The sequence below is a fragment of the Sarcophilus harrisii genome, chromosome 2 (genome assembly GCF_902635505.1).
Source record: "Sarcophilus harrisii chromosome 2, mSarHar1.11, whole genome shotgun sequence".
Lineage (NCBI taxonomy): Eukaryota > Metazoa > Chordata > Mammalia > Dasyuromorphia > Dasyuridae > Sarcophilus > Sarcophilus harrisii.
Genome location: NC_045427.1, coordinates 423,817,434 through 423,843,604, shown reverse-complemented (window position 1 = coordinate 423,843,604; position 26,171 = coordinate 423,817,434). Strand labels below are relative to the sequence as shown.

The window sequence follows — 26,171 nt, the reverse complement described above, 5'->3', positions numbered from 1 at the left end:
GAAAACCTTGCCAGAGGTCACACTGTGTTGGTGACAGGGACTGGATAAAAATCTGAGTTTCCTGACTATTAGTATAAGTCTACTAAAAACAGTCCAGAGTTTGGAGTTCCATCCTCAACTCCCCTCCCTTCCCCATTTTTAACAGAAGTAGAAATAGGACTCTTCCCAAAATTCACTTACTATAAGCAGAAAATAAGATTGCATTATCTCAAAAATGTTTATTTTTTTCAAGTAAGAAAAAATTTTTACTGCCTTTGAGAACAGATTTGGAAATAAATAAAAATGCATTCTTCCTTCCCAGCAACCCCAAAGGGTCTAGGCCTTGAATTTCAGGGCCCTAAAATGTGATGGTATTATATAGGGGCCATACCAACTTCAGCTTACCTGGAGGCTAGTACTTGCAGAAGGATCCATTGTAAAACAGCAAATCTGTCAGCACTGCAGATTAGAGAAGATGGAGAAAAGAGGCTGGTATTAAAACCCTCCTCGGTGCCTTTCCTTTCCTCCCTTTCTTTCTCTTTCTTTACCTCCTCCCCCTCCTCAGAACACTTAAATAATCAAAGGAGAGCTCCCAGGTATAGTAAATGTCCACACTTCAATGTTCAAGCTGCAAAGCCCAGCCTCCTACATCCCTAAGGGCCACGTAAATTCCTCTCTAGCCCACTAGCCAGTCCCCTTTGCCCTCTCTGGGGCTTGGAGCCAGTAATGTCTGATAGGGTTCAATGCTCCATCCATTAGGCCCCTTATCTGGTCAGACTAAAGTCATTCCCTTTCATCCTAACCATTGGAGCTTTCCTGGGTCTCCTACAATCCCACCCTCAAAAGGACAGAAATGGGGGTGGGGATGGAGAAATTCACAGGAATGTGAACCTCATGACAAGGAATCAGTCAACCAAGAGCCCTTGGTTTTCTTAGGGGCTTGCAGGAGCACGGGAGGGAGGGAAGGCCAGGATTTCTGCTCTGGTCCTTTTATTTATCCAATCTCTCTCTAGTCCAAAGCCATCATCTAGTCTCAGAACAAACACCCTCCTCTTTTCCCTTTTCTGTACACCTTCCCCAGGCAGGAGAACTTTCAGTCACAAGCCCCTCCACACTTTGGTACAGGCAGCGGGCCACAGATCCACAGAACTTTAGAGTAGGAAGAGACCCTAGGTAATATCAAGCTAATTCTTCAGAAGGGGAAACTGAAGTCTGCCAAAGATCAGACTGTGTTAGTGACAGGGCCTGGACTAAAATCTGAGTTTCCTGACTCAAGTCTGCTAAAAGCAACTCAGAGCATAGGGTCCCACCCTCTAACCCCCATTCCCAAGACTTCTTCCCATTGGCCAATCATCATAAACAAAGAGTGAGACCGCAGTACCTGAAAATCTGTAGAATCCTTTGCCTGCCCTCTTCCAGTCTCTTTGGTCTGTAAATTCTTCAGAGCCAAGCAATTGTCAGGAGCTGACAAACAGAAGAAACCTATTGTGTGCATACCTACATTTCCCCCAATAACTTAGCATTAAAAATCAACGGAAAATGACGAGCAAATCAGTTTTCGGCCAGTCTCCGAGGAAAGATCGGTCCCCAGATTACAACAGAAGCCAGTGGTGGGAACCTGTGAGCTGGAGCAGCGATTTAAGGAGTTTCTCTTTTGTGTAATAAACAGCCAGCAGAAGCCCCGGGAGTGACCAGCTGGGCCACAACTCGCTCACCTTTGCCTCCTTTCCCCAGCTGTTACAACACACCCATCGCCAACCCACTTGCCCCATTGGGGCGGACCTGCTGCTGGAAGTTCAGTAATGACAGGGTTGGGGGAGGCAAAGCAGCGAGGGAGGAAGAAGTCTTTCTGCCTTTCAGGGTTTGGCCCCAAGAGAAGCCTGGAAGACTAGTACTACTCCCAGGCTCCCAGATGCACAGACAATAGCTGTGAGAAATCCAAGTTGTGAAGGAGAAGTCAAGTCACAGTATCTCAGAGCTGGAGAGGGATTGTAGCTGCCAATCCAACTTTACCCTGGGTGCATAAGCAGCCAATGATCGATCTGGGTTTTAAAACTGGATCAAATGCGGCCAAATCCAGCATGTTATGCATATTATATCATATAAAGGCAGAACTGAAAGAGACCTTTGAAAGACAGAATGTCAGAGCTTTTGTTGGTGGTGATTGTTCAGTGGTACCTAATTCTTTGTTATTCCTTTTGGGATTTTAGCACAGCTACTAGAGGGTTTGCCTTTCCGTTCTCCTGCTCATTTCACAGATAAGCAAACAGATAAAACAGAATTAAGTGACTTGCCTGGGGTCTGAGTAAATGTCTGAGGCCAGTTTTGAATTTAGGAAGATGAGTTTTCCTAACTCTGGACCTGATGCTCTAGATCCACTGCACCACCCAGAAGAGACATGGTATAGATTTTTACAGGGGTCTTCAAACTATGGCCCGAGGGCCAGATGCGGCAACTGAGGACGATTATCCCCCTCACCCAGGGCTAGGAAGTTTCTTTATTTAAAGGCCCACAAAACAAAGTTTTTGTTTTTTCTATAATCCGGCCCTCCAACAGTCTGAAGGACAGTGAACTGGCCCCCTATTTAAAAAGTTTGAGGACCCCTGATATTGTTGGAAGACCTTAGAACACAGAATGTTAAAAGTTAAAGAGATATTTGAAATATAAAAAATAGAATGCTGGATCTGGAACGTGCCTTCAGCATTCACCTAGTCAAATCTTTTCATTTTACAGAGGAGAAAACTGAGGCAAAGAAAAAAGTTATGATATATCCAGCATTATATAATAATAACTAGCAGTAAGCTACACAATTCCCCACAAGATTATACTATGTCTACTATGGTCCTAGTCTGTCCTTAACAACTACACACACACACACACACACACACACACACACACAACTTTGCAGTAATCTAAGAGAAAAGAAAGACCAGAGAAAGAGCAAAAATGCCCTTTGATAAAGTAAGGGAATTAAAATCTGTTCCCTGGACTTTCAGCCCTGACCTCCTCTTCCTTCCCCTCCCCCTTCTCAAACTTAGTGCCAAGGCTGTACATTACATTAAGTTTTATTTATGCCTTCTCTTTCAGTCCCCAGTTCTCTTGTCAGCATTAGTCAGAGAAAATCGGCATGTCATATTTGCCTACTCAGAGAAAGTCAAATACAGAAATAAGAAAGGAATGTGGCAGATTTATGGCCTCAAATTCCAGATCCTAAATTACTGACTGTAAGTGGGACTGGCCACCTTTCCCCTTGGACTCAAGTCCTTTCAGGGGGTGGGACCAGAGTTCAGGCAGCATCAGGGATCAGACCAAGAGCCTGGGCCCGAGGACAGTCAATAAAAGGTGTTTTTGTTTGGTGCTAAACATCATAAGTGGAATTGGCCAACGGGAAGGCAGAACCTGAACTGTCCAACTTAGGCAACAGTTTGCATGAGCTAGGGAAGGAGCTGTGAATGTCTCCTTCCATTTGCACCGCCACACCAGCAAAGGAACTTTCAAGGTTGAGATGCTTTCCTGGAACAAGCAGGTGAGAAATACTGACAGATGACCTATCAGCTTTCCCAGGGACCAGTTGGACACTGACCTGACTAAGGAGCTCCAGACCCACTCCTTCTGAAGCTGACCCTGGGGCATTTTCCCAGGCACTTCATTTGTAGGTGGCTTAAAATTCTCCGAATTTTCCCGAGATATATCTTACAGATTCTGGTCCTTAGGGATAAGCATAAGACCCTCCATTTCTAAAGCTCAGATTTCAATCAGAGACGGAAACAGTGTTGAGCACAAAACCAAACCAAACCAAAGCAAAAAACCTTGTGAATTCCCCTACTCCAAAGAGTGTCCTTCCAATTTTTTTTTTTTTGTCCACTGTAGAAAACTACAATGTAAACTTTTTGAGAGCAGAGTTTCATTCTTGTGTTGCATCCCCAGTGCCTTAAGCACTTCTCTGTAGAGAATAGGTCCTTAAATATTTGTTGAAATGAAAAAAGCAAATATTTATAAGATGCTTAATCTGTGCTTCCCACTATGCTAGCAAACCCTTCCCCCTCAAAACAAAACAAAACAGAAACAAAAACCTTAGATAAGATAGAGTTCTGGCCTTAATGGAATTTAACAATTTACAAAGGGAGGAACATACTACCATAGAAATAATCATAATATAAAATACACAATAAGCACATTAAAGAGAAACAAAATAAAATGCTATGTGAAGTCTGAGGGAGACAGTATCTAATATAATAGTACTATTTTATGGGGTTTATCATGAGACTTAAAAAAAGATAATTAGACATGTAATAAATAAGTATACATGTAACACACTCAAGTGCTATATAAATATAATTTATTATGACTATTATTGGTGACAGGAAATCAGGGAAGGCTTCCTGAAAGAGATGGCATTTGGGTTGGACTTTAAAGGAGAGCTAAGATTTCCAAGGGAGAAGGGAGGAACAGCTCATTTCAGGGATGGGGAACAGTATCTGAGCAAGGGTAGAGCAGAAATGGAAGAGCACATTACTATATGTTTGGGTAGGGGAGAGGCTATAGAGATTTGTCCAGTGTAGCTGGAGCAGAGAATACATGAAGGGTATAAAGAGATAAGGCTAGAAGAGTGGGATTGTGTCAAAATGTAAAGAACCATGACTACCAAACAAAGGAAAGAATCTGAACTTTATCCAGGAAGCAATAAGTTACCCCTGAGGATCTCTAAGCACCTGATCCAATCTGTGTATTTAAAAAAAAAAAAAAGATTATTCTGAAGATTATTCTCAAAATCCCCCCTCTCCATTCTTGTCTAATTCCTCCTTTTCATTCACCTTGGCGGATTAACAAAGCCTTTCTGCCCTTAAATACAGATGTTCTTCAAAGTTCTACCCTTGGAAAGAAGACAAAAAGGAAACAAACACTTATGTACTTACTATTATGTAACTTACTGTTAGGAACTATAGAAAGTGCTTAGGATAATATACAATCAATTTTTGTCATTTGCAGTTTATGTTCAATAAAGTTGCCATAAACACTGAATTAGCAAATATTGAACCATTGCTCCTAAGGGAGTATGGGATTTGAGCCCTGAGAGCCTCTGGTCATTACATTTTCATCAACTAATCAATACATAACCTTGTTTTATGTGTTTTTGTTTAAAGGCATCTTATTTAACATATATTTCTTATATATAATTATATAGGAATTTCCTTTTCCTTTTTCTGAATATATGATACGGTCAATTCATTAGCATGAAATTGAGAGTAAATGGCACTATAATTCATGCATTATCCAACTCCAACACACATTCCTTCTCCATAAGACACCTCACAGACTCCTGTGCTTAAGCTATACTAGAAAACACATCAGCACTATTCCTGGGAGCCATTTTAAACTGCTTAAATAGCCAACAAAAAGCACAAAAATGCAACAACAAAAAAAAAAGTGACACTAAATACATAGCAAAAAGGACATGTATTTACAGGATAAGAATTAAAACAAGAAAACAGATATATTGCCTTATTCAGCCTTACCTGGAAACTTATGCATAGGGTAACTCAAATTTTTCACCACTTTGCATATATCTAAGAATGACCAAAAAAGTGTCTTGAATATTGATTTTGGAATTATAAATAAATTTTAGTGACTAGAGGAATTCACAAATATGGAATCCATGAATAATTAGGATTGATTATATAAGCAAAAAGAAAGATAATTCTTGATCTCAAAGAGTTTTCATTCTAAGGGGAGGGGAAGATATAAGGGAGAGCTGAAAAATTGGAAGGGTAACAATGATTTTGAATTCAAGAAAGTTAGGAATAGGGAAGGTCAATGGAGGCAGGCTGACGTGAGACCTTGCAAGCAGGTATTTCAGATTAAGCAATAGGAATAGGATGTTCCAAAGCAAGAAAGTTCCAGACATCAAGAGGAGTTCAAAAATGAGACAAGAACAGAGCTATAACTATGAAATCCCAAAAGTCAGAAACAGGGCTAGAAGGTATTTTTCTTCTCTATATGATCTCCCTTGATTTCCTCATGAGTTCCTATGAATTCAATTGTAACCTTTAGACAGGTTGGACCCCCAGATCTATTTATCCAGGTTTCATCTTTCCTCTGAATTCCTATTCATCATTTCCAACTATATGCTAGACCTTCTCACCCTGGATATCCACTGATATCCCAAGTTCAACATATTCAAAATGAAATTCTTTATCTCTAGGCCCACCTCTCATCAGACCCTTCCTTATCTCTACTGAAGGCTGTACTGTCTTCCTAATCACTCATGTTCATAACATTAGAGTCATCCTTGATTCTTCCCTTTCCTTCAACCCCTATATCCAATTACTGCCAAATCTAATAAAGTGTACCTTCACAATGGCTCTTATATCTACTCCATCTTCTCCACTCACATCATAGTTATTGTCTTCATCACCTTTCATTTATATGATTACAATAGTCTCCTCATTAATCTCTCTGCCACTGATTCCTTCCAAATCTCTACCAAAATCAGCAGGTTCCCCTGCTCAAAAACTTTTGGTGGATCAGAGATATCTTATTGTCTGGAGAATTAAATATTCCTTAGCCAGTTTTCAAGGTCCCCCACAATCTGATTCTAATTTACCCTTCCATCTTTATATCACAATATTCCCTTTTATACATTCTGTTTCCTAGATAAACTGTCCTGCTAATTGTTTACTGAACTAGATATGCCATTTTCTTTTGCCTTCATGTGCTTACATATTTCCCCTGCAGTTTGGAACTATATCCAAAGGGCTGTAAAACTGTGCAAATCCTCTGACCCAACAATATCGGTGGGTGAGGTGGGAGAAGGACCCATTTGTACCAAAAAATATTTATTGCAGCTCTTTTTGTGGTGTTAAAGAATTGGAAATTGAAAGGATGTCTATCAATTTTGGAATGACTGAACAAGTTGCAATAAATGATTATAATAAAATATTATTGTGCTATAAAAAATAAGCTAATTTCAGAAAAACCTGGAAAGACTTATAAGAACTGATGCAAACTGAAGTTAAAAGAACCAGGATAACAGCAATACTATATGATGATCACTTGTGACCCAGCTTAGCTATTCGCAGAAATACAATGATGCAAAACAATCCCAAAGAACTCATGATGAAAATTATTCATCTCCAAGGAAAGAACTGATGTAATCTGAAGGCAAATTCAAACTTGCTATTTTTCACTTTCTGTATTTTTGTAGGTTCCTTTTCCTTTGAATCTGTGTCTTTTTTCACATATTGTGAATCACATATTGTGATTAGTATGGTAACAGGTAACATGTTTTACATGATTGAACATGTATAACCCAGAACATATTGCTTACTGTCTCAGGGCAGAAGGAAATAAGAGAGGAAAAGAGAAAATCTGGAACTCAAAAGTTTTTTAAATGAATGTTTGAAATTGTCTTTACATATGACTGGGAAAAAGAAAATATTATTATTAAAAAAAATAAATCATCTCTCCTGCCTAAAATGGGCTCCCTTTTTATCTCAGCCTTTTAAAATGTATATTTTCTTTCAAGGCTCTGCTTAACACCTTCACTGTGAAATTTTCCCTGATTCTTCCCTATTGGTAGGTACTCTCTCCTATCTCATTGGATCATCGATTAAAATCTGGGAGGGACCTAGAAGCTATCAAGACCAATATTTTCATTTTACAGATGAGGAAACAGGCACATTGAGGCTAAGTTATTTGCCCAGAGTCATAAAACTAATAAGTCTCTGAGTTGGGATTTGAACCCTGTTTTTCCTGACTCCAAGTGGAGCACTCTGTCCATGACATTTTGCTAACTAGGACTTTATCTGTTCTCTCCTTTACTTTTTTCACTCCCTGTACTGTAAAACACTCACTAGGTGTTCATGCTGCATCCCCTTAAAAGAATGTAAGCTCCTTGAAAGTAGGAACTTTTTTTGTCTTCCTATTCCTTCTCCATAGTAGGCATTTAATATGTGTTACTGTTAAGATTTAATAACTGATTGGTATGATAGGAAAGGAAAGGTAAAAGTTCAGATAAATCCATTGTTTCAAATATGGGAGACCAGCTGAACTGTGTGAAACAGTGAAGTCAGAAGGAAGAGAAGATTTAGGGAAGAACTCAATGAGAACAGTATTAGATATGTTTGTTACGTGTGAGCTTGGGATTTCTAGGTAAAAATGTTGTATAGCTAGGTAGAGAAGATCTATGTAGTGTCTCTGAATTCAAGGGAGGAAAGATTATCTGAAATAAAGTGGGAAAGAATAAAAGGTCCGGGTAGTCAGGACTGTCAAAAACTGAAAAGCTCAAGGAGGAAGAGGAAAATGTCAGGTATCTGGGACCCTGTGAGCTGAAAGAAGTCAAAGGAGAAGCAGGTATATTTTAGAGGTAGCAAAGGAATGCAGGTGCTGTCTATATCATAGGCTCTGGAACTTGGCCATTGTGATTTTGAGGATTAAGAGGTGACCAATTACCTCTGAGAGCAATTTCAGTAGCGTGGTAAGATAGAAGCCAGACTGTAAGGAAATAAGGAAAACGCAGGTAGCAATAAGACATTGAGAATTTAATTTTCCCCCTCTTCTCCTACAAACTCCTCTCTAGATTGTCCTGCTGATAGTTGATACTTGCTCTTGGCTTTCACACTTAAACTACTTTTTAACAGAATTTAGCAGGGAAAGGGAAAAGAAAGCTGGACAACTGAGTAAGAATGAAGAATTGAAGAAAGCGGTTTTTAGTATTAAGAAAATCTGAATATCAAGAGTCCAAGTAGAAGATTAACTTTGATGAGAATTGTCTATATCTCTTCTTTTTGGATAGAAAAAAATAGGTAATGACTATGAGAAGTTATGAGAAATACAAAAACACTCATGTTGGCTGGCCTCAGTTTTCTTACTAAAATGGGAGACTAGGTCATTTGGATGCATAGAGGGAGGAAAGTTGTTATAAACTTTACACACAGTGGGCAGTTGGTCATTCTGATGACAATATGAAGTAAATTAACAAATATCCTCTTTCAAAAATACCAATGCTCTGACATTTGCATAAAGGCAAGTTTAGCAAAAGGACTCCATATTAGAAACTATCCTCCAATGACCTTGAAGTGAGGAATTACATATCATTTCTCCTCATCTGCTTGATTATTTCCCTTGCTTCAGCAATTGCAAGATATCCCAATTTCAGGAAATTTGACTCTGAGATCTTGCCCTCTGTACATAATTCTCTATTACCACCTCCATGTATTCTCACTATCCCCATACCTTGCCTACCTTTTTCAACTACAGTTGGTAGTCTGAGGTCTGATTTAGCCCAAATGATAAGGATTTACTAATTTTCTTTCTTTTTTTCTTTTTTACTCATTTTCTTTATTCTTCAGTCAAGCATTTGGATTGATAATTTTTTTCCACTCAATACTATTTTATTTTTTCCAATTACAGGTAAAAGAGTTTTCAGCATTCACCTGTATAAGATTTTGAGTTCCAAATTTTCCTTCTTTCCTCCCTTCCTCTCTCCCTAAGACAAGTAAGCAATCTGATATAAATTATACATATACAATCATTTTGAATGTATCTCCACATTAGTCATGTTGTGAAAAAAAAAGCAGAATAAAATGGAAAAACCAAAAAAAAGATAAAAAAAAATTTAAAAAGGGAAAATAGTATGCTTTAATCTGCACTCAGATGCCATAGTTCTTTTTTCTGGGTATGGATAGTATTTTCTATCCATTGGAATTGACTTTGATCATTGTATTGCTGAGATGCTCTAGATCTATCATAGTTGATCATGGCACAAGATTGCTGTTACTATGTACAACATTCTCTTGGTTCTGCTCACTTCACTTTGAATCAATTTATATTTCTTTTCAGGTTTTTCTGAAATCTACCTGCTTATCATTTCATATAGCACAATAGTATTTTATTACATCAATATACCACAACTTATTCAGCCATTCCCTGATTGATTGATATCTCCTTAATTTCCAATTCTTTCCCATCACAAAAAGATATAAATATGCTCTAAATATTTTTATATATGTGGATCCTTTTCCCTCGTTGACATAGTGGCATGCACAGTTTTATAGTCCTTTGAGCACAGTTGGATTGATGATTTTGATAACCTGCTGACCTGGTCTCCCCTCAATGACCTTATTTTGTGAGCAATTGTCACATGGGATGATTTGCCATACAGAAGAAGCACTTCTAAGTTTTTTACTTTATGGAAGAAGAATTTCCTGAATGCACTGGGTAGTGTTTTGTCTCATTAAGGGCATCAAGATTTGACCCTTGAGTCTCTTTCTATTCTTTTGTCAGTGCCTCATGATTTATGCCAATTTTTCTCATTTTGACATTGATCCAACTGGTGTCAAAATGAACTTTTTGGTTCTTTCTGTGATTGTGTCTCCCTTTTTATCAAGGCTGAAAATGTAGTGGCCTGTCATGGACTTGATCTCACTGGCATGGATTGGCAAGGAAGCTTTAAACCCTCTCCATTTCCTTTCCAATGCAATCACTATCAAAAAAAAATCTCAAATACTAGCAAAAATCATTGCAATTACTCTCAAAAATCATTTAAAATCTAACCTCATAATAACTATAAATAGAGATTCAAAGGCAGAGTGAAGTTGGGAATGGATTTTTTACAAGAAGAAATACAATTTTTTAAAATTCTTGAGGAAAGAATTGAAAAACAAATATATGGCTTAGAAAAGAAAAAGTAAATCTTATTCAAGAAATAGATTCCTTGGTCATTATACATGGCAACAACATGATAATTAATTCTGATGGATGTGGCTCTTTTCGACAGTGAGATGATTCAGGCTAGTTCCAATGGTCTTGTGATGAAGACAGCCTTCTGCACCCAGAGAGAGGACTGTGGGAACTGAATATAGATTATAACATAGTGTTTTCACTCTTTTTGTTGCTGTTTGCTTGCATTTTGTTTGCTTTTTCATTATCCTTTATGAATTGATTTTTCTTGTGTAGCATGATATTTGTAGAAATATATATAGAAGAATTGCACATGTTTAACATATATTGGATTACTTGCTGTCTAGGGAAGGGGGTGAAGGGAAAGGAAGGAAAAAATTTATAACACAAGATTTTGTAAGAGTGAATATTGATGTATTGGTCAACCTGCCATCTGGGGGAGGGGATGGGGAAAGGAGGGGAAAAATTGGAACAAAAGGTTTGACAATTATCAATGCTGTAAAATTACCCATGCATATAACTTGTAAATAAAAAGCTATAAATAAAAAAAAAGAGTGAATGTTGAAAATTATCCATGTATATATTTTGAAAATAAAAAGCTTTAAATAAAAAAAGTTGAACTCTGAAAAAGGAAAATAAAAATATAGAAAACAAAAAATAAAAAGATGAAGTTAACATTTCTTATGAAGAAAAAAAAGAAATAAGACTCCTTGAAAATCTGAATAGCACAAACAGAAAATAATGTCTTTATCAAACAAGAAAAAACATTAGATCAAAATCAAAAGATGTTTTTTTAAATAGAAGAAAATTTAAGCTATCTGATAACAAAACCAATTGACCTAGAAAAGAGGTCAAAGAAAGATAATATAAGTATAATGCTCCTTCAAGGTCCACTCATCCAACTCACCTGGCTCCTAGTAGCTTGGTTCTATGGTAAATTTATGAAAGGCTAGTTTCCCAAATACTAATTCATCAGTGCTCTCATATATCCTTCCCCTTGACAATCAAATTCAGTTCTTTTGCAAAGGCATTTACTCAAATAACATAAAAATAAGAATGATTTTTATTATTATTATTATTATTTTATTTAATAGCCTTTTATTTACAGGTTATATGCATGGGCAACTTTACAGCATTAACAATTGCCAAACCTCTTGTTCCAATTTTTCACCTCTTACCCCCCATCCCCTCCCCGAGATGGCAGGATGACCAGTAGATGTTAAATATATTAAAATATAAATTAGATACACAATAAGTATACATGACCAAACCGTTATTTTGCTGTACAAAAAGAATCAGACTCTGAAATGTTGTACAATTAGCTTGTGAAGGAAATAAAAAATGCAGGTAGGCATAAATATAGGGATTGGGAATTCAATGTAATGGTTTTTAGTCATCACCCAGAGTTCTTTGGCTGGGTATAGTTGGTTCAGTTCATTACTGCTCCATTGGAAATGATTTGGTTGATCTCGTTGCTGAGGATGGCCAGGTCCATCAAAACTGGTCACCATATAGTATTGTTGTTGAAGTATATAATGATCTCCTGGTCCTGCTCAAAAAATAAGAATGATTACAAAACATTTTTCTTACATCAATCAGTGACACACTCTTCCAAAAATATGCCCAAAGGTCAGTTTAGGGCCAAGTTGACACAAACTTACAGTTCATATAGTGACCATGAAATATTTTACATTTTCTTCTATTTTTTTTCATTTTTTAAATTTTGTTTGATTGATTCTTCATGTCTCATTGAATCATTCACTTCCATTTATTCAGTTCTAATTTCTAGTAAACTATTTTCTTCAGCTAGTTTTTTTAAATTTCCTTTTGAATTTAGCCAAATGAACTTTTACATAAATTGCTTTATTCATTGGATTTTTTTTCCCTGATTTCTCCAATTCTATTTTTCCAGAAGTTGTTTTTTTTCTCCATTTCACCAAATCTATTTTTTAAGGAGTGGTTCTCTTCAGTATGTTTTTTTTCCCATTTCACCAAATGTATTTTTAAGGAGTTGTTTCCTTCAGATAATTTCTGTGTTTCTTTTCCCAAAGTTCTCATTTCTTTTCCCCATTTTTCTTCTGACTCTCTTTTAAGATCCTTTTTTAATTCTTCCAAGAGAAGTTTGAGTTGGAGACTAATTCATATTAACCTTGGAGGCTTCATCTGGAGATGCTTTGCCTTTAGTTTCTTCAGGGTTTGAGGTCTGTTCTTCCCTGTCTCCATAAAAGCTATCAATGGCAGAGTGCTTTTTGGTTTTTTGCTCACTTTTAAAGGTTGAGGTCTACTCTTAGGGCAAAGGGAAGATTGTCCCAAGCTTCCTTTGAAAAATGATAGACAGGGGTTTTAAACTGCTTTGGGGCCAGTGTGCAGAATATTGTACATATATATACATGTGTTAGGATTCTGGTGGGAGGCTCTTAGACAAAATACCTGTCTACTCTCCATTATCTTGGCTCCACCACCAGAGTTCAGGTAGTTACAAAGGCACACATATATACCAGGCCAAGGTAACTCTAGTACAGAAGCAGGTTCCTACATATCTTTTATCTCTCCAGAAAGTTCTTTTTTTTTTTTAATACAAAATTTATTTTTTAATTCCATTTTATTTAGTTACAAATTTTCCCCCTTTCTCTACCCCATCTCTCCCCCATCTATTGAAAAGGCAAGAAAAATAAAATCTATCACAATTTTTTTTTCATTAGCCATGTTCTCCCCCTCTTCCCCAAAAAAGCAAGGGAAAAAATAAATAGAAGAAAATAGCTTTCAATCTGAACTCTAAGTTCTTTATCTGGATTGTTTTATTTTGAAGGCTTTGGAATTATGGTCATTGTCTTGATCAGAGTTACTAAGTCTTTCAAAGTTGAATATCCTTATATTATTACTCTACTATATAAATTGCTGCCTTGGTTCTGCTTCACTTTATATCAGTTCATACTAGTTTTCTCATGTTTTTAAAACTATCCTCTTCATCAAATCATATCTCCAGAGAACCTGTGATAAAACAAATTACTTACAACTGACAGAAAAATGATAGATAAGATGTAGAAATTTTTGCACATGGCCATTGTGTAGATATTACTTAGCTATGTTTATTTATTATAAGGGTTCACCTCTTTTTTTCTCTGATTAAGTGGGGAAGGGATAAGAGAGGTTTGGGGTTAGCAATAATGATATAAAAAAAATGGATCATTGAAAACGTTTTTTTAAAATACAGAGTAGACAAAAGAATTTCATATTTCCTTCAAAAGCATAAGTTTTGAAAGTATATACTTTCTTGGGGCACCTAGATGGTACAGTAGATAGAGCACCAGCCCTGAAGTCAGGAGGACCTGAGTTCAAATCTAGCCTCAGACACTTAACACTTGTAGCTGTGTGATCCTGGGCAAGTCACTTAACCCCAATTGCCTCAGCAAAAAAAAAAAAGAAAAAGAAAAAAAAAAGTATACACTTTTTTTTAAAGAAAGTATTCTAAAAAGGATACGAACAGACAATTCTCAGACGAAGAAATTGAAACTATTTCTAGCCATATGAAAATATGCTCCCACTCATTATTAATCAAAGAAATGCAAATTAAGACAACTCTGAGATACCACACCTGTTAGATTGGCTAGAATGACAGGGAAAGATAATGTGGAATGTTGGAGGAGATGTGGGAAAACTGGGACACTGATGCATTGTTGGTGGAGTTGTGAATACATTCAGCCATTCTGGAGAGCAATTTGGAACTATGCTCAAAAAACTATCAAACTGTGCATACCCTTTGATCCAGCAGTGTTCCTACTGGGCTTATATCCCAAAGAGATACTAAAAGAGGGAAAGGGACCTGTATGTGCCAAAATGTTTGTGGCAGCCCTGTTTGTAGTGGCTAGAAACTGGAAAATGAATGGATGCCCATCAATTGGAGAATGGTTGGGTAAATTGTGGCATATGAATGTTATGAAATATTGTTCTGTAAGAAATGACCAGCAGGACGAATACAGAGAGGCTTGGAGAGACTTACATGAACTGATGCTGAGTGAAATGAGCAGAACCAGGAGATCATTATATACCTCAACAACGATACTGTATGAGGATGTATTCTGATAGAAGTGGATTTCTTCGACAAAAAGAAGATCTAATTCAGTTTCAGTTGATCAAGGATGGACAGAAGCAGCTACACCCAAAAAAAGAACACTGGGAAATGAATGTAAACTGCTTGCATTTTTGTCTTTCTTCCCAGGTTATTTTTACCTTCTGAATCCAATTCTTCCTGTGTAACAAGAGAACTGTTCAGTTCTGCACACATATATTGTATCTAGGAGATACTGTGACATATTTAACATGTATAGGACATGAATCTTGCCATCTGGGGGAGGGGGTGGAGGGAGGGAAGGGAAAAGTCGGAACAGAAGTGAGTGCAAGGGATAATGTTGTAAAAAATTACCCTGGCATGAGTTCTGTCAATAAGAAGTTATCAAAAAAAAAAAGAGGAAAAAAATATTCTGAAATGAAAATTCATAATTTTGTATAGAATTCTCTTTTGTGTAATCTGTTGTGTAAATAGAAACATTCTGTTTTTTAATTTTTTTAAATTTCTATCAGTCATTCATATCTTAGTATGAATTAATTCAATCAGACTACCTTTCTTTTGTTGTTTAATCAAAAGGATAAATTGAGAAAATGATAGTTTTCATTATAGGAGACAAAAATTAAATAATTTTAAAAATATATCATTTTTTAAATTAGAGAATGTAAGAGAGAAAGGTCTGTAGTCATGCTAAACCCTCTGCCTTGGATTTTTTTTTTTTAATTTTAAATTTAAATACAAAATAAGGAAAAGAAAAACAAACAAACAAACCATTGCCAGGTACACTGCAGAACATGAGAACATTCAAAATATAAAGCAAAACATTTCCATTTCAGAAAATCCTATATAATAAAAACTATACATTGTGTTACCCTCCTGCATTTTTCACAGCTTCTCATTGGACTAGTTGATTTCCAAGATCTCTTCTAGCCCAAGATTTATTGTCTTCTCGTACTAGTAAAGGTAGTCCTAATGATCCATCCATTTATTTTAGTGCTTTAAAAAATTTAGGTTTTCCTAGAAGAGAAGGGAAAACTCTTGAAATGACCGAAAGGGCAATCCCACTAAGACTTAAATGGTCTTCACAGACTGACATGGCCAAACAAATTCACCAGATAAGTAACTTTTTGGCAAACCTGGGTAGGCTGCTATTCTTCTGGACTATAGACAAACTTAAAAGCTTCTCCATCTCCATCAGCCGTCTCCAAACTTGTGTTCTGCTTTTCTGACCTTTGAGAGCACCAGGTCACCTTCACACAACATTAGGTATCTGAGTATAACCTTAGTGGAGAAGTTCACCTGCGTCACGTGTTAAACAGGCTTTTGTGGGTTGCCCTGGAACCTACCTTACCTTTTATAGTTTTAGTTTCCTTGGAAAAGTGCCAAACAACTGATTTACAAATTAACTTTCAAAACATGACTCTTTAGTAAACTGGGGACAATCTGTACCTAGATCTCCTGCCAAAGATTGCCTGAGTTCCCATGAAAGACAAAAACCTGGCCTGGAGGGATAATGGGGCTAACCAAAGGAATCACTGTGAAAAATATTTTTATTAGCTCTAGCACTTAACACGTAACCCGTGGCAAGTTACCAAAAATCACTGGAGTTCTGTAAAATGAAGATGATAACTTGTTTTACCTCCCTCCTAGAAGTGGTTATGAAGAAAGAGCTTTGCAAATCTTAGCTATATGAAGGTTAATCATTATTTTTCTTATTAAAAAAACTCTAAATATGAGTTATTTTTATTATGGTAGCTGCTATTTCTAAATCTCTCTTTTCATCCTTGCAAAGACTTTGCAATGTCTTTCACAGAAAGAGACAAGTGGAGTAGAATTTGTGAGCTATATCCTTGGGAAGTAAAACTGCTAGATTCTCTAGGACAAAAAGAAAAAAGAGTAAGCTACCAAGTCTGCATTGCCCTTTAGGGCAGAAAGCCATGATGCAGGATTTCTATCTATATTCTGCAGCCCTACTCTTTTTGAGTTCTTCTTTCTGCTTCCCTTAGATTCAGGATTTCATAAGAAAAGGAGTAACTGGTGACCAGGAAGCAAATGCAGACAGAGACTGTAACCAGAACCAGCCAGAAATCAGCACATGACACCATGAGGGCAAGGCAATTGGAAGCCAGTTCCCAAAAGAAAAGATCCAGAGTTACTGAGACTACTGACTCCTGTGAATCCTATTAAACTGGTGAGTTAGAGAAGCCTATTTTCCTATCAGTCTTTGAGTCTGATGAATGAACAGAAAGCCTTTCTTCCATTCAGTTCCTCCATGAACCATCAGAGAGTTTCTATCCTAAGGTCTTTGGAGAGCAACTGGGAGAAATTTTCATTTGGACTAAGGGTTTTTCCCCCCTCATTTTATTTTATATACTATAAGCCTGTGATATCAAACTCAAATAAAAATGGATCCCAGTGTGGTAATAGTGACTTAGAAAATTATAAATTAACATTATCTAAGTTGTAATGTATTTTTATTTATTTTATTAGCATTTCTTAGTTATATTTTAATCTTGTTCAGGCCACAATCAAGAGTTATATGCTGCAGGGGCCCTGAATTTGACACTTTTGCTATAAACTAAATGATCACAACATACTAGGTTTCTAAATCAATGGAAAATAGCCGGCAGTTAATTAAAAGAATGGAACCCAGATGGACTGGGTCTCATGATCTCGATATAGATAATAGACATATTATGAGCAATATTCCATTTCATCCCTTAGACTAGGTGTCTAACCCTAAGGTCCAAGGATAGATTTCAATGGTCCATGAACTTGGGTGGGGAAAAATGTAAATGTTTATTTTCATAACAAAATCATAATTGATTTTGACTTTTAAAACTCAAAATGTTCGAAAATTCATAGGTTTCACTAGAATTCAAAGGGGTCTTTACAAAATATTAAGAACCCTTTCCCTTATCTAATTTGAGACTCTGTCAGACAGGGAAGCATCTGAGCATCTCAAGAAAAAGTCATTGAAAGACAGGAAGAAGCATACATTGTTGGTTGATTTGGAAATTGTTCTAGTGACTCTGGAAAGTAATTTGGAACTATGCTAAAGGGTGACTTAAAATTTCAAATCCATTAATCTTGCTCTCAGGCACATATCTTAAGAACATCAAAGGTCCTACATACAACAGAGTCAGTCAATTAGCATTTATTAAGGCCCTAATATGATTCGAGTCCTATGTTAAGTGATGAAAAAATATTAGAGCCAAAATATTAATAGTCTCACTTTTTGTACGACTGGAAACAAACTTGGCACACTTTAACTAGAGGAAGACTGAATAATTTGTGATACACAAAATAATGAGACAGTATTGCACCATAGAAAATGACAAATATTAAGAAATCAGAGAAATATGGATAATATATATGAACTGATGCAGAATGAAGTGGGCTAAAATAGAAAAAAAAATTATGCACAAGGATCACAAAAAATGAAAATAGACACAACAATAAAATGAAATTGAACTCTATAATTATAATGAAAAGAATAAAATGAACCTTGCTCCTTTCATTGGAGAGATGGAGAACTATGAGTATGGATGGTACTTATGCTATGATGCTGTGATCAGTATGTGAGTTCTTTCAAAGGAACTGTTTTTTTCTTTTTAATTTTTGTGAAACAGCAAGACTCTATGGGTAAGAGTGAAAGGGGATATTCAGAAATTATTGTGATGGGGAAAAAAGACAAAATAAAACATTAAAAATTAACAAAGAAAATTCTCAAAAAAAAAAAAAAAAAAAGTAATTTAAAGATTACAGTTTCCTCCTCTGTGAAATGAACTGGAGAAGAGAATGGTAAACCATTCCAGTATATTTTTCAAGAAAACCTCAGATAGTGTCTCCAAGTCAGACACAATTGAAAGCAAGAAGCCTGGTGACTTGAATAGTGTGCCATCTAGTGGGAAATTCAAAATTCAGATTTTGCATTTATTAATGCGGTGCTAGACTCTCTGCTTAAGGAAGGTAATATTTAAATCAAATAATCCAAGAATTCTGAGTTAAGAAGGTGGGGGAGAAGTGTCACATTACAATAACAATTTTGCAATAGGATGAAAGTTGAAAAGGATTTTATATCATCTACTTCTACCTCTTCATAAATGAATAAATCACAGCCCAGATTGGTGAAATAACTCACTTAGGGTTGTTCAAGTACTAAGTAGTATAATTAGGAGTTATTATTATTAAAGTTGATAGATACAGTAGAATTTTTTTTCATGGGCAGCATTTATTCACAGACATCCTAGACTTGGAGTTTTTGTTTGCCATGGCTGATAGCACAGGGACAGAGCTCTGGGACTCCAGTGAGGAAGACCTGGATTGAAATATGGCCCCAGATAATTACTAGCTGTGATTGTGGACAAGTCACTTAACATTTCTCTTCTTCATTTTCCACACCTGGAAAAATGAGGATAATACTCCCATCTCCTAAAGAAGTAGCAAGTATCTAATGAGATAATATTGTAAAGTTCTTAGCACAGTGCCTGACACATAGTAGGTGCTATATAAATGCTAGTTATTATTATGATGAAGGGGAGGAGGAAGAGGAAAAAAAACTCAGGACAATGTGGACATCATTGCATCAACTACATGATTGCTGCTGTCATTGGCAGCATCATGACAGAAATACATTAGGCGCTGGAAGTCATGCTTTGTATTCTTGTTTTTCTTTCATGCCCAATTTTGTGACCCCATACGGGGTTTTCTTGACAAAGATAATGGAGTGGTTTTTGTTCCCTTTTCCAGTGGATTAAACAAACAGGTTAAGTGACTTTCCCAGGACATATAGTTAGTAAGTGTCTTGAGGACAGATTTGCCAGACCGATGCTCTATTCTTATTGCCAAACAATAATTTCTTTAATAATTCTTAGAAAAACCAAGCTAGTTCATTTCTATGAGTTCAAGGAAGAAGAACAAGAAGGTGAATCAAAGAAGCAGATTTCGTCTTAGGGCAATAAATCAGCCTAGAAGAAAAAAAATAGAACAGTCTCATAAAAGACCCCAAATGTGTTATGAAATTGTAAGAAAAACAATGGGATTTGGAGTCAAGGGACTGAATTCAGATCCTGACTCTGCAATTCAGTCTGCAAGACTTTGACATGTCCCTTCCCTTGGCTGGGCCTGTTTCTTTATCTATAAAATAAAGAGGTTAGATTAGATGGCAAAAGATTCTTCCAGATTGAAAAACTCTATTATCTGGGTGCTGGTGAGCATGTACAGGATGTTTGGTTAATGCAGTCCCTAAGTGGAAGAGTCTGGAGAGACTGCCCCCAAAGAGGCAGAAAGATGGATGGTGGAGGGGTCTTGCTCCCTAATTTGGAGCACATGTAGACATTCTATAAATGACTCCAGTTATTTGATTGGCTACGGATCCAGACCAGCAGAGCCTGGGTCTACCTCTTTCCAACCTGGCTGGTATTTAATCAAAGAAGCAAAGAAGAGGAACTGCTGGGGGCCTTTGGTGAGGAGAGGTCTCAGGTCAGATCTAGAACCACCATGAAACTGAGAGCACACAGCCCTTCTGTTGTTTATTTCACTCATATTATTTCTTGCTTTTAGGTGAAGACCACTGAAAATGGTGACGTTCTTCTGAGATAATGACGAAGGGAACCCTGAGACTCTAAAACTCCTTGAAGGACAAATCCTCCTTGAATCCTGCCATTAACCTCATCCTTTAACTCCCTGACCACCAGGAACCCTCACCTGGGTTCTCTGAATCCAATCTCATCATTTGGTTCCTTAACCACCCTGAATCTAGATCTCATCAATAGGAACAGTCAGGGGAATGAGTCATCGAAAGTCTGGGAGCTAGAGTACATGCTTAAATTTACTTGGAAGCTAGACAATCAGGAGGGAAGTTTGATCCAACTGAGAAATAGGAGAGATGCTAACTCATCCACCCATTAACCAAACTGCATTTGGACATGACCTCAGAGGACTAATATCATGTAGACATTGCATTAATTCTGAATTCATCATTCCTGGCACTGACATGTAAGGAAATATATATATGTGTTTTTGTTGTATATATCCCTTGGAAAAGCTAATGGATATTAATTGATTGAATGAAACTTGGTAGTAATCTCTGGCACTAAACAGTAGGGGAGAATATACCAGAATGGGAGCTTGAGTTCATGGTATTAGAGCAGAGATACCAGACTCCAGATATTCTAGAATACTGGATACTTGAGAACCCAAAGGAGGAAATATAGCCAGGCTCACTGTAGAAGGGTGACTCCAGAGTCCTAATATATGTGGGTCAGGAATCAAACTTGTCACACTTACCCCTCATCGTCAGGGCCACAAGTGTAAGTATTGAGATCTCCCCACATTGTCTCAAATCCCACCTCCCCCCATAGGGGTGGGGATCTGTCACATGTGCCCTTGCTTGCAAGACAAGTATGTTTTAGTAATGAGTTCTCAGACTTGGATTAAGGATTTTATATAAAAATTTTAAATCTAAATTATGAATCCACACATAAATTGTATGGATAATGATTAAGAAAGTGGAATTATTTTTCCATTTTTAAAATATCTTTAATAATTTTAAAATACAATGGAAGTCATTTTACAGTTGGACCCTCATGAATTTTTAAAAGATTCTTATATCAGGAACTGATGCTAAGTGAAGTAAGTAGAACCAAGAGAACATTGTACACAACAAGAACAAGATTATGCACTGATCAATTTTGATGGACTTGGCTCTTTTCAACAATGAGGTGATTCAGACCAATTCCAATAGACTTGTGATGGAGAGAGCCATCTGTATCAAGAAAAAGGACTATGGGGACTGAATGTGGATCACAACAAAGTATTTTCACCTTTTTTGTTGTTTGCTTGCTTTTTGTTTTCCTTATTATTTTCTTTCCTTTTCAATCTGATTTTTCTCATATATCATTGTTAAGGGGCAGGTTAATTCTCCGAGAGCTTCCACAGCTGTGGATCATAACATTGGAAGACTTTGCAAGACAGTCTTTGCTGACACAGGTGTTTCAGACTAGGATTAAGTTAAATTGGAGGCAGAGAGAAGAGGAGAGAGGTCAGACAATGCAACAACCTATCAGTCTCCTTGTATTATCCTCTCACAAGAGAAGATCCATTCTGGGTTGAATCTCCAGAAGCCACTGTCAGGTGACTCCCGGGTATTCCAACAGTTGTTCTGTGTATTTCAACACATCATGATAATATGTAAAAAATTGAACATGTTTAACATATATCGGAGTACTTCACATCTAAGGAAGGGGGTAGATAGAGGGGAGGGAGAAAAAAATTTGGAATATAAGGTTTTGTTTTAAGTGTGAATCTGAAGATTACATATGCATATGTTTTGAAAATAAAAGACTTTAAATAAAAAAAAATTAAATAAATAAACTTAGCTTAAAAAACATATTTTGGATTACTTGCTGTCTAAGGGAGGGGATGGGGGAAGGGAGTAGATGGGCCGAAGGGAGGGAGAAAAAATTGGGACACAAGATTTTGCAAGGGTTAATGTTGAAAACCATGCATATATTTTGAAAATGAAAAACTAAAAAAAAAAAGATTCTTATATCAGGTACAGAATTTAGATAAAGATAGAAACAATAATGTTAAATAAACTGGAAGACTCTGAAGTTCCAAGATTAGAGGTCCAATTCAAATGATTATTAGCAGAATTATCTAGGAATTTTTATATTTGGAACTAGAAAAACAGTCCCCTTTTAGAGCTATTCTGAAAATAAAGCCTTTTGTTCAAGAAAAGACATCTAGGGATCTAATAACTACATGAGACATGTGGGACTCAAAATGTGTTAATTAAATGGATATTGAGAATGCATTATTAGAATACAAGGAGATTTGGTGTCAGTTTAATATTAGTGATGACTATTATATTGCTTTTGTTTTAATATGTTTATGTTTAAGTTTTCTTGGTTACTTTCATGACATATAAATCTCCCTTCTTAAAATTAATCCATTGTAAGCTTTCTAAGTAGTTTGACTTGTATCTGACTTAATGCAATTATGCAATTGCAGTAATTGTAAGAAAAACTTTATTGCAATTTTTGAATCCAGCCCTGTGTGATTGGGAAACTAGACCATGTCTACATGCTGTTTAAAGATCCTTAACCAAGGATCTAAGATTAATGCAAGGAATTTTCTTTAAGGGCCCCTACCAAGTCCTTCTGATGACTCCCACTGTGGCCAAACTTGTGAGTGAGTACTCCTGGATCACCTGAAGAAAGCCCCACCTCCTAATTTGACTGCAAACCCTCCAGGAACCTCAAAGTTCATCTAGTATGGACCCAGGAACAGCCGACATCCAAATGAGACATCAGTCCCAATGTTCCAAATAAGGGCTAAGTATAGTGTCCTAGTTGTTTTTTTTTTTTCCTCTTCCCCAACCACCAGGGCCCTGATTCAAATATATGTTGGCATTTTCTCCCTCTATATTCTTGACACACACCCTTTCCTGCTTGCCAGCAAGCAATGGTATCTGAGACATATTTCCCCAGTAGGTTCCCTCAAGGAGCTCACCCCTAAACAACATTTCATCCCAGCCCAATTGGCCTCTCGTGGCACCATGGCTTATATCTGCCTCTCCTTTATTGACTATAAGGGTAGGCTTTCCTTCAGAGCCCTTCCCTCTGGCCAAAAGGAGGAAATATCAAGATATTAGGAGACACCCTATTTTCTAGAGCTAAGAGCTGCAAGCAGGCTGTGCCCTGGGGGTAAGGACAATTCTCTGCACTCTTCCTCTAGATGATCTCAGCCACGACAAAACCCCAGAATTGTTTCTAGTCACGAAGGCCTGCTGTGAGTCAAACCTGTCACATTGTGAGTGCTGTAGCTCAGGGCATGGCCACAGGTCTAAGTACTGAGATGCCCTTGAGACCCCTCTGGCAGTGTCCTTGCCTAGAAGCTGTTTCCCTGACCTCAAAATTAAGCTTCTGTTTGATTCCTGACTCTCCTGTCTCCAGCCTGCTTTGTTGGGCTCCGGTTACCCACAGGTTAGAGACCAGTTCCAGTCCCATTATTAGAGCCTCCCTCTATGCCATGGAGGGAGGCAGCAACAGTTTAGCAACATCACAGGAAAGGATCAATAGAGATTAGGATTTGGATCTGGAAAGGATTCATCCAAACCCTCACTTAACAGAGAAGAAAGCTGAGTTCAAGAGGAAAAAAGAATGTGTCTTAATGTCACATGCAACCCATGTTGACCAAGACCATAGAATTCTTGATTTGCACCTCAGAGAACATCTAGTCCAGTCCCTATGGACTGAAGGTTTGGGAAAAGCTTACTTTGGCAAAATTACAAAGATCAAACTTTTTCTTTTAAATACTCCATGGACTAGAAATGAGTCTAGCATCTTTTTTCTATGGAGCTCCACACTGAAGTGTGATTAGCCCAAGAGCCCAGTTGTTAGATATGATCTATCAGAAATCTTCCTCTGGCCTTCCCTGATGGCTCCCTGCCACCACATGTACCTTCTGCCATGCTTTCCTCTTCAGAATTCCCAGCAAGAAGGGGAAGATCATCTTTTATCAGTGTCTTTGGTTTTTATAGCACAGTCATTTCTGGAAATAAGACAGCTACCTTTCCCTCAGATTGAATCCTATATGTAACAAAGAAAAGCAATTATGCTAAAATACCCTACACAGTGACAAAATCTAATACTATACATAGTATTCTGTCTATGTTCTCCACTGCTGACTTAAGAGCAGTGTTTCATTGTTCTCTGGGGCAATTATTGGCCTTTAACAGATTAAAAGCTGTCTTTTTTTGTTTTCAGGCAGCTAAGTGGTACAGTAGATAAAGTGCCAGACTTCCTGACTTCAAATCTGGCCTCAGATATTTATTAGCTATATGACTCTGGCAAGTCATTTCACCCTGTTTGCCTCAGTTTCCTCATCTGTAAAATAATTTAGAGAAGAAAACAGCAAACTACTCCAGTATCTTTGCCAAGAAAATATCAAATGGGGTCTTAAAGAGTCTGACATGACTAAAATAACTAAATTGCAATCTCTTTTCTTCAGGGAATTCTATCACCCCTTCTCATTTTCACATGCTCAAAGTCTCAGAGAACCTACTGGTCTTTTCCCCGTGCTAACAAAACTCATTTCACTCTATTACCCAACTTTGCTAAAAGTGGAGTGAAAAATCACTATTGCTGTGATATCTGAAATGCACATCTAGCACTGCCAAAAACCGAAATCATTATCAGCAATAAAATCAGTGCTGCTCCTTTGCAATAAGCTATTCTTAACTTTCTCCAAATATTGCTGTTGACTTCATCTTGATTATTCAAAGAACTAGTTTTCTCTATTTTCCACCAATTCAGAGCCTCATAAGTCCATGGTTTGACAATAGGAATAATAATAGCTAGCATTTATATAGCATTCCTATTTATCAGATACATGCTAAGAACACGGTATTACAAATATTGTCTCATTTGATTCTCCCAACAATCCTAGGAGACAGATACTATTATATTCTCATTTTACACATGAGCTAACTGACAAAAAGAATTAAGTTTCTAAGACCCCACTTACCTGTTAACAGGCCACCCCTTTGCTATACCATCATCCAGGATTAAGAGAAGCCATCTCCCACTGATCCTCCTAAATTCATCCGTCAGCTCTACTTTGATATCCTTCTATTCCTCAAACAATAACACCACTGTCTTTCCAGTACCAGGCCTGATGACATGGTACAGAGAAGAGTTATTCAGTATCAGAAAATTAATACACACATACACACACACTCTCTCTTCTTCTGGTACCAAACAGCCTCTGTGTATTTCTGTCTTCCTCATCTCTTCCTCTTTCTTTGTCCTTCCACTATTTCTGAAAACTCAAGAACACCCAACAAAGTTAAAGGCAGAATACAAAACCAAAATATTTACAGAAGATTCAACTTGGTACAATAAGCACTTAGTGAATGTTTTTCATTCCTTCATTTTTGAAGTAACAAATAACTAGAAATACATGGCTCGTCATTGTCAAGTGGGGAATGATTAATCTATGGTGTATTAATGTAAAGAAATATAATTATGCCATGAGAAATGATGGGGAAAGTTGTATAAACTGGGGTATAAAGTGGGGTGAAATACACACACTCTAAAAACAATATATACAGCAGACACAATAATATAAATGGAAAGAGTACAAAAAGGAAGACAGAATTTGATAGTTATAATAAATAATTTTGTTTCTGGAGAACAGAAAATAAAATATAAGAACATTGCTCTGGACTGGAGCAACTGTGTTCAAATCCCACCTATTAGGCTTACTACCCAGGATCTTGTGCAAGGAAGAAGTGCATTCTCGGTATGGGGAACCACCTATACAAATAGTTAACAGGCCAGTTTTACTGAAACTGAAAAATGCATGAAGAGAATTAATGTGAAAGAAAAATATTGAGTTGTAATGCAGAGAACTTTAAATGCCAGACTGAGAATTTGAT

At 37.0% G+C, this 26,171-nt stretch overlaps 1 protein-coding gene across 3 annotated transcripts in view; it reads right to left on the bottom strand.

Annotated features, from left to right (window-relative positions):
- The window catches only part of SGK2 (serum/glucocorticoid regulated kinase 2), a 75,890-nt gene extending 50,521 nt beyond the window's left edge, over window positions 1-25,369 (bottom strand). Inside the window, exons 1-3 of one of the 3 annotated variants that reach the window (XM_031953977.1) lie at window positions 25,259-25,369; window positions 1,361-1,443; window positions 385-438 (exon numbers count right to left, since the gene is read on the bottom strand). In XM_031953977.1, coding sequence (XP_031809837.1) covers window positions 385-414 — 30 coding nt within the window. In that variant the 5' untranslated portion in view covers window positions 415-438; window positions 1,361-1,443; window positions 25,259-25,369. Of the gene's footprint in view, window positions 1-384; window positions 439-1,360; window positions 1,904-25,258 lie in introns of those variants that run through there. The other 2 variants (XM_031953978.1, XM_012553486.3) reach the window with 2 other exon arrangements.
- Window positions 25,370-26,171: the final 802 nt, after the last annotated feature.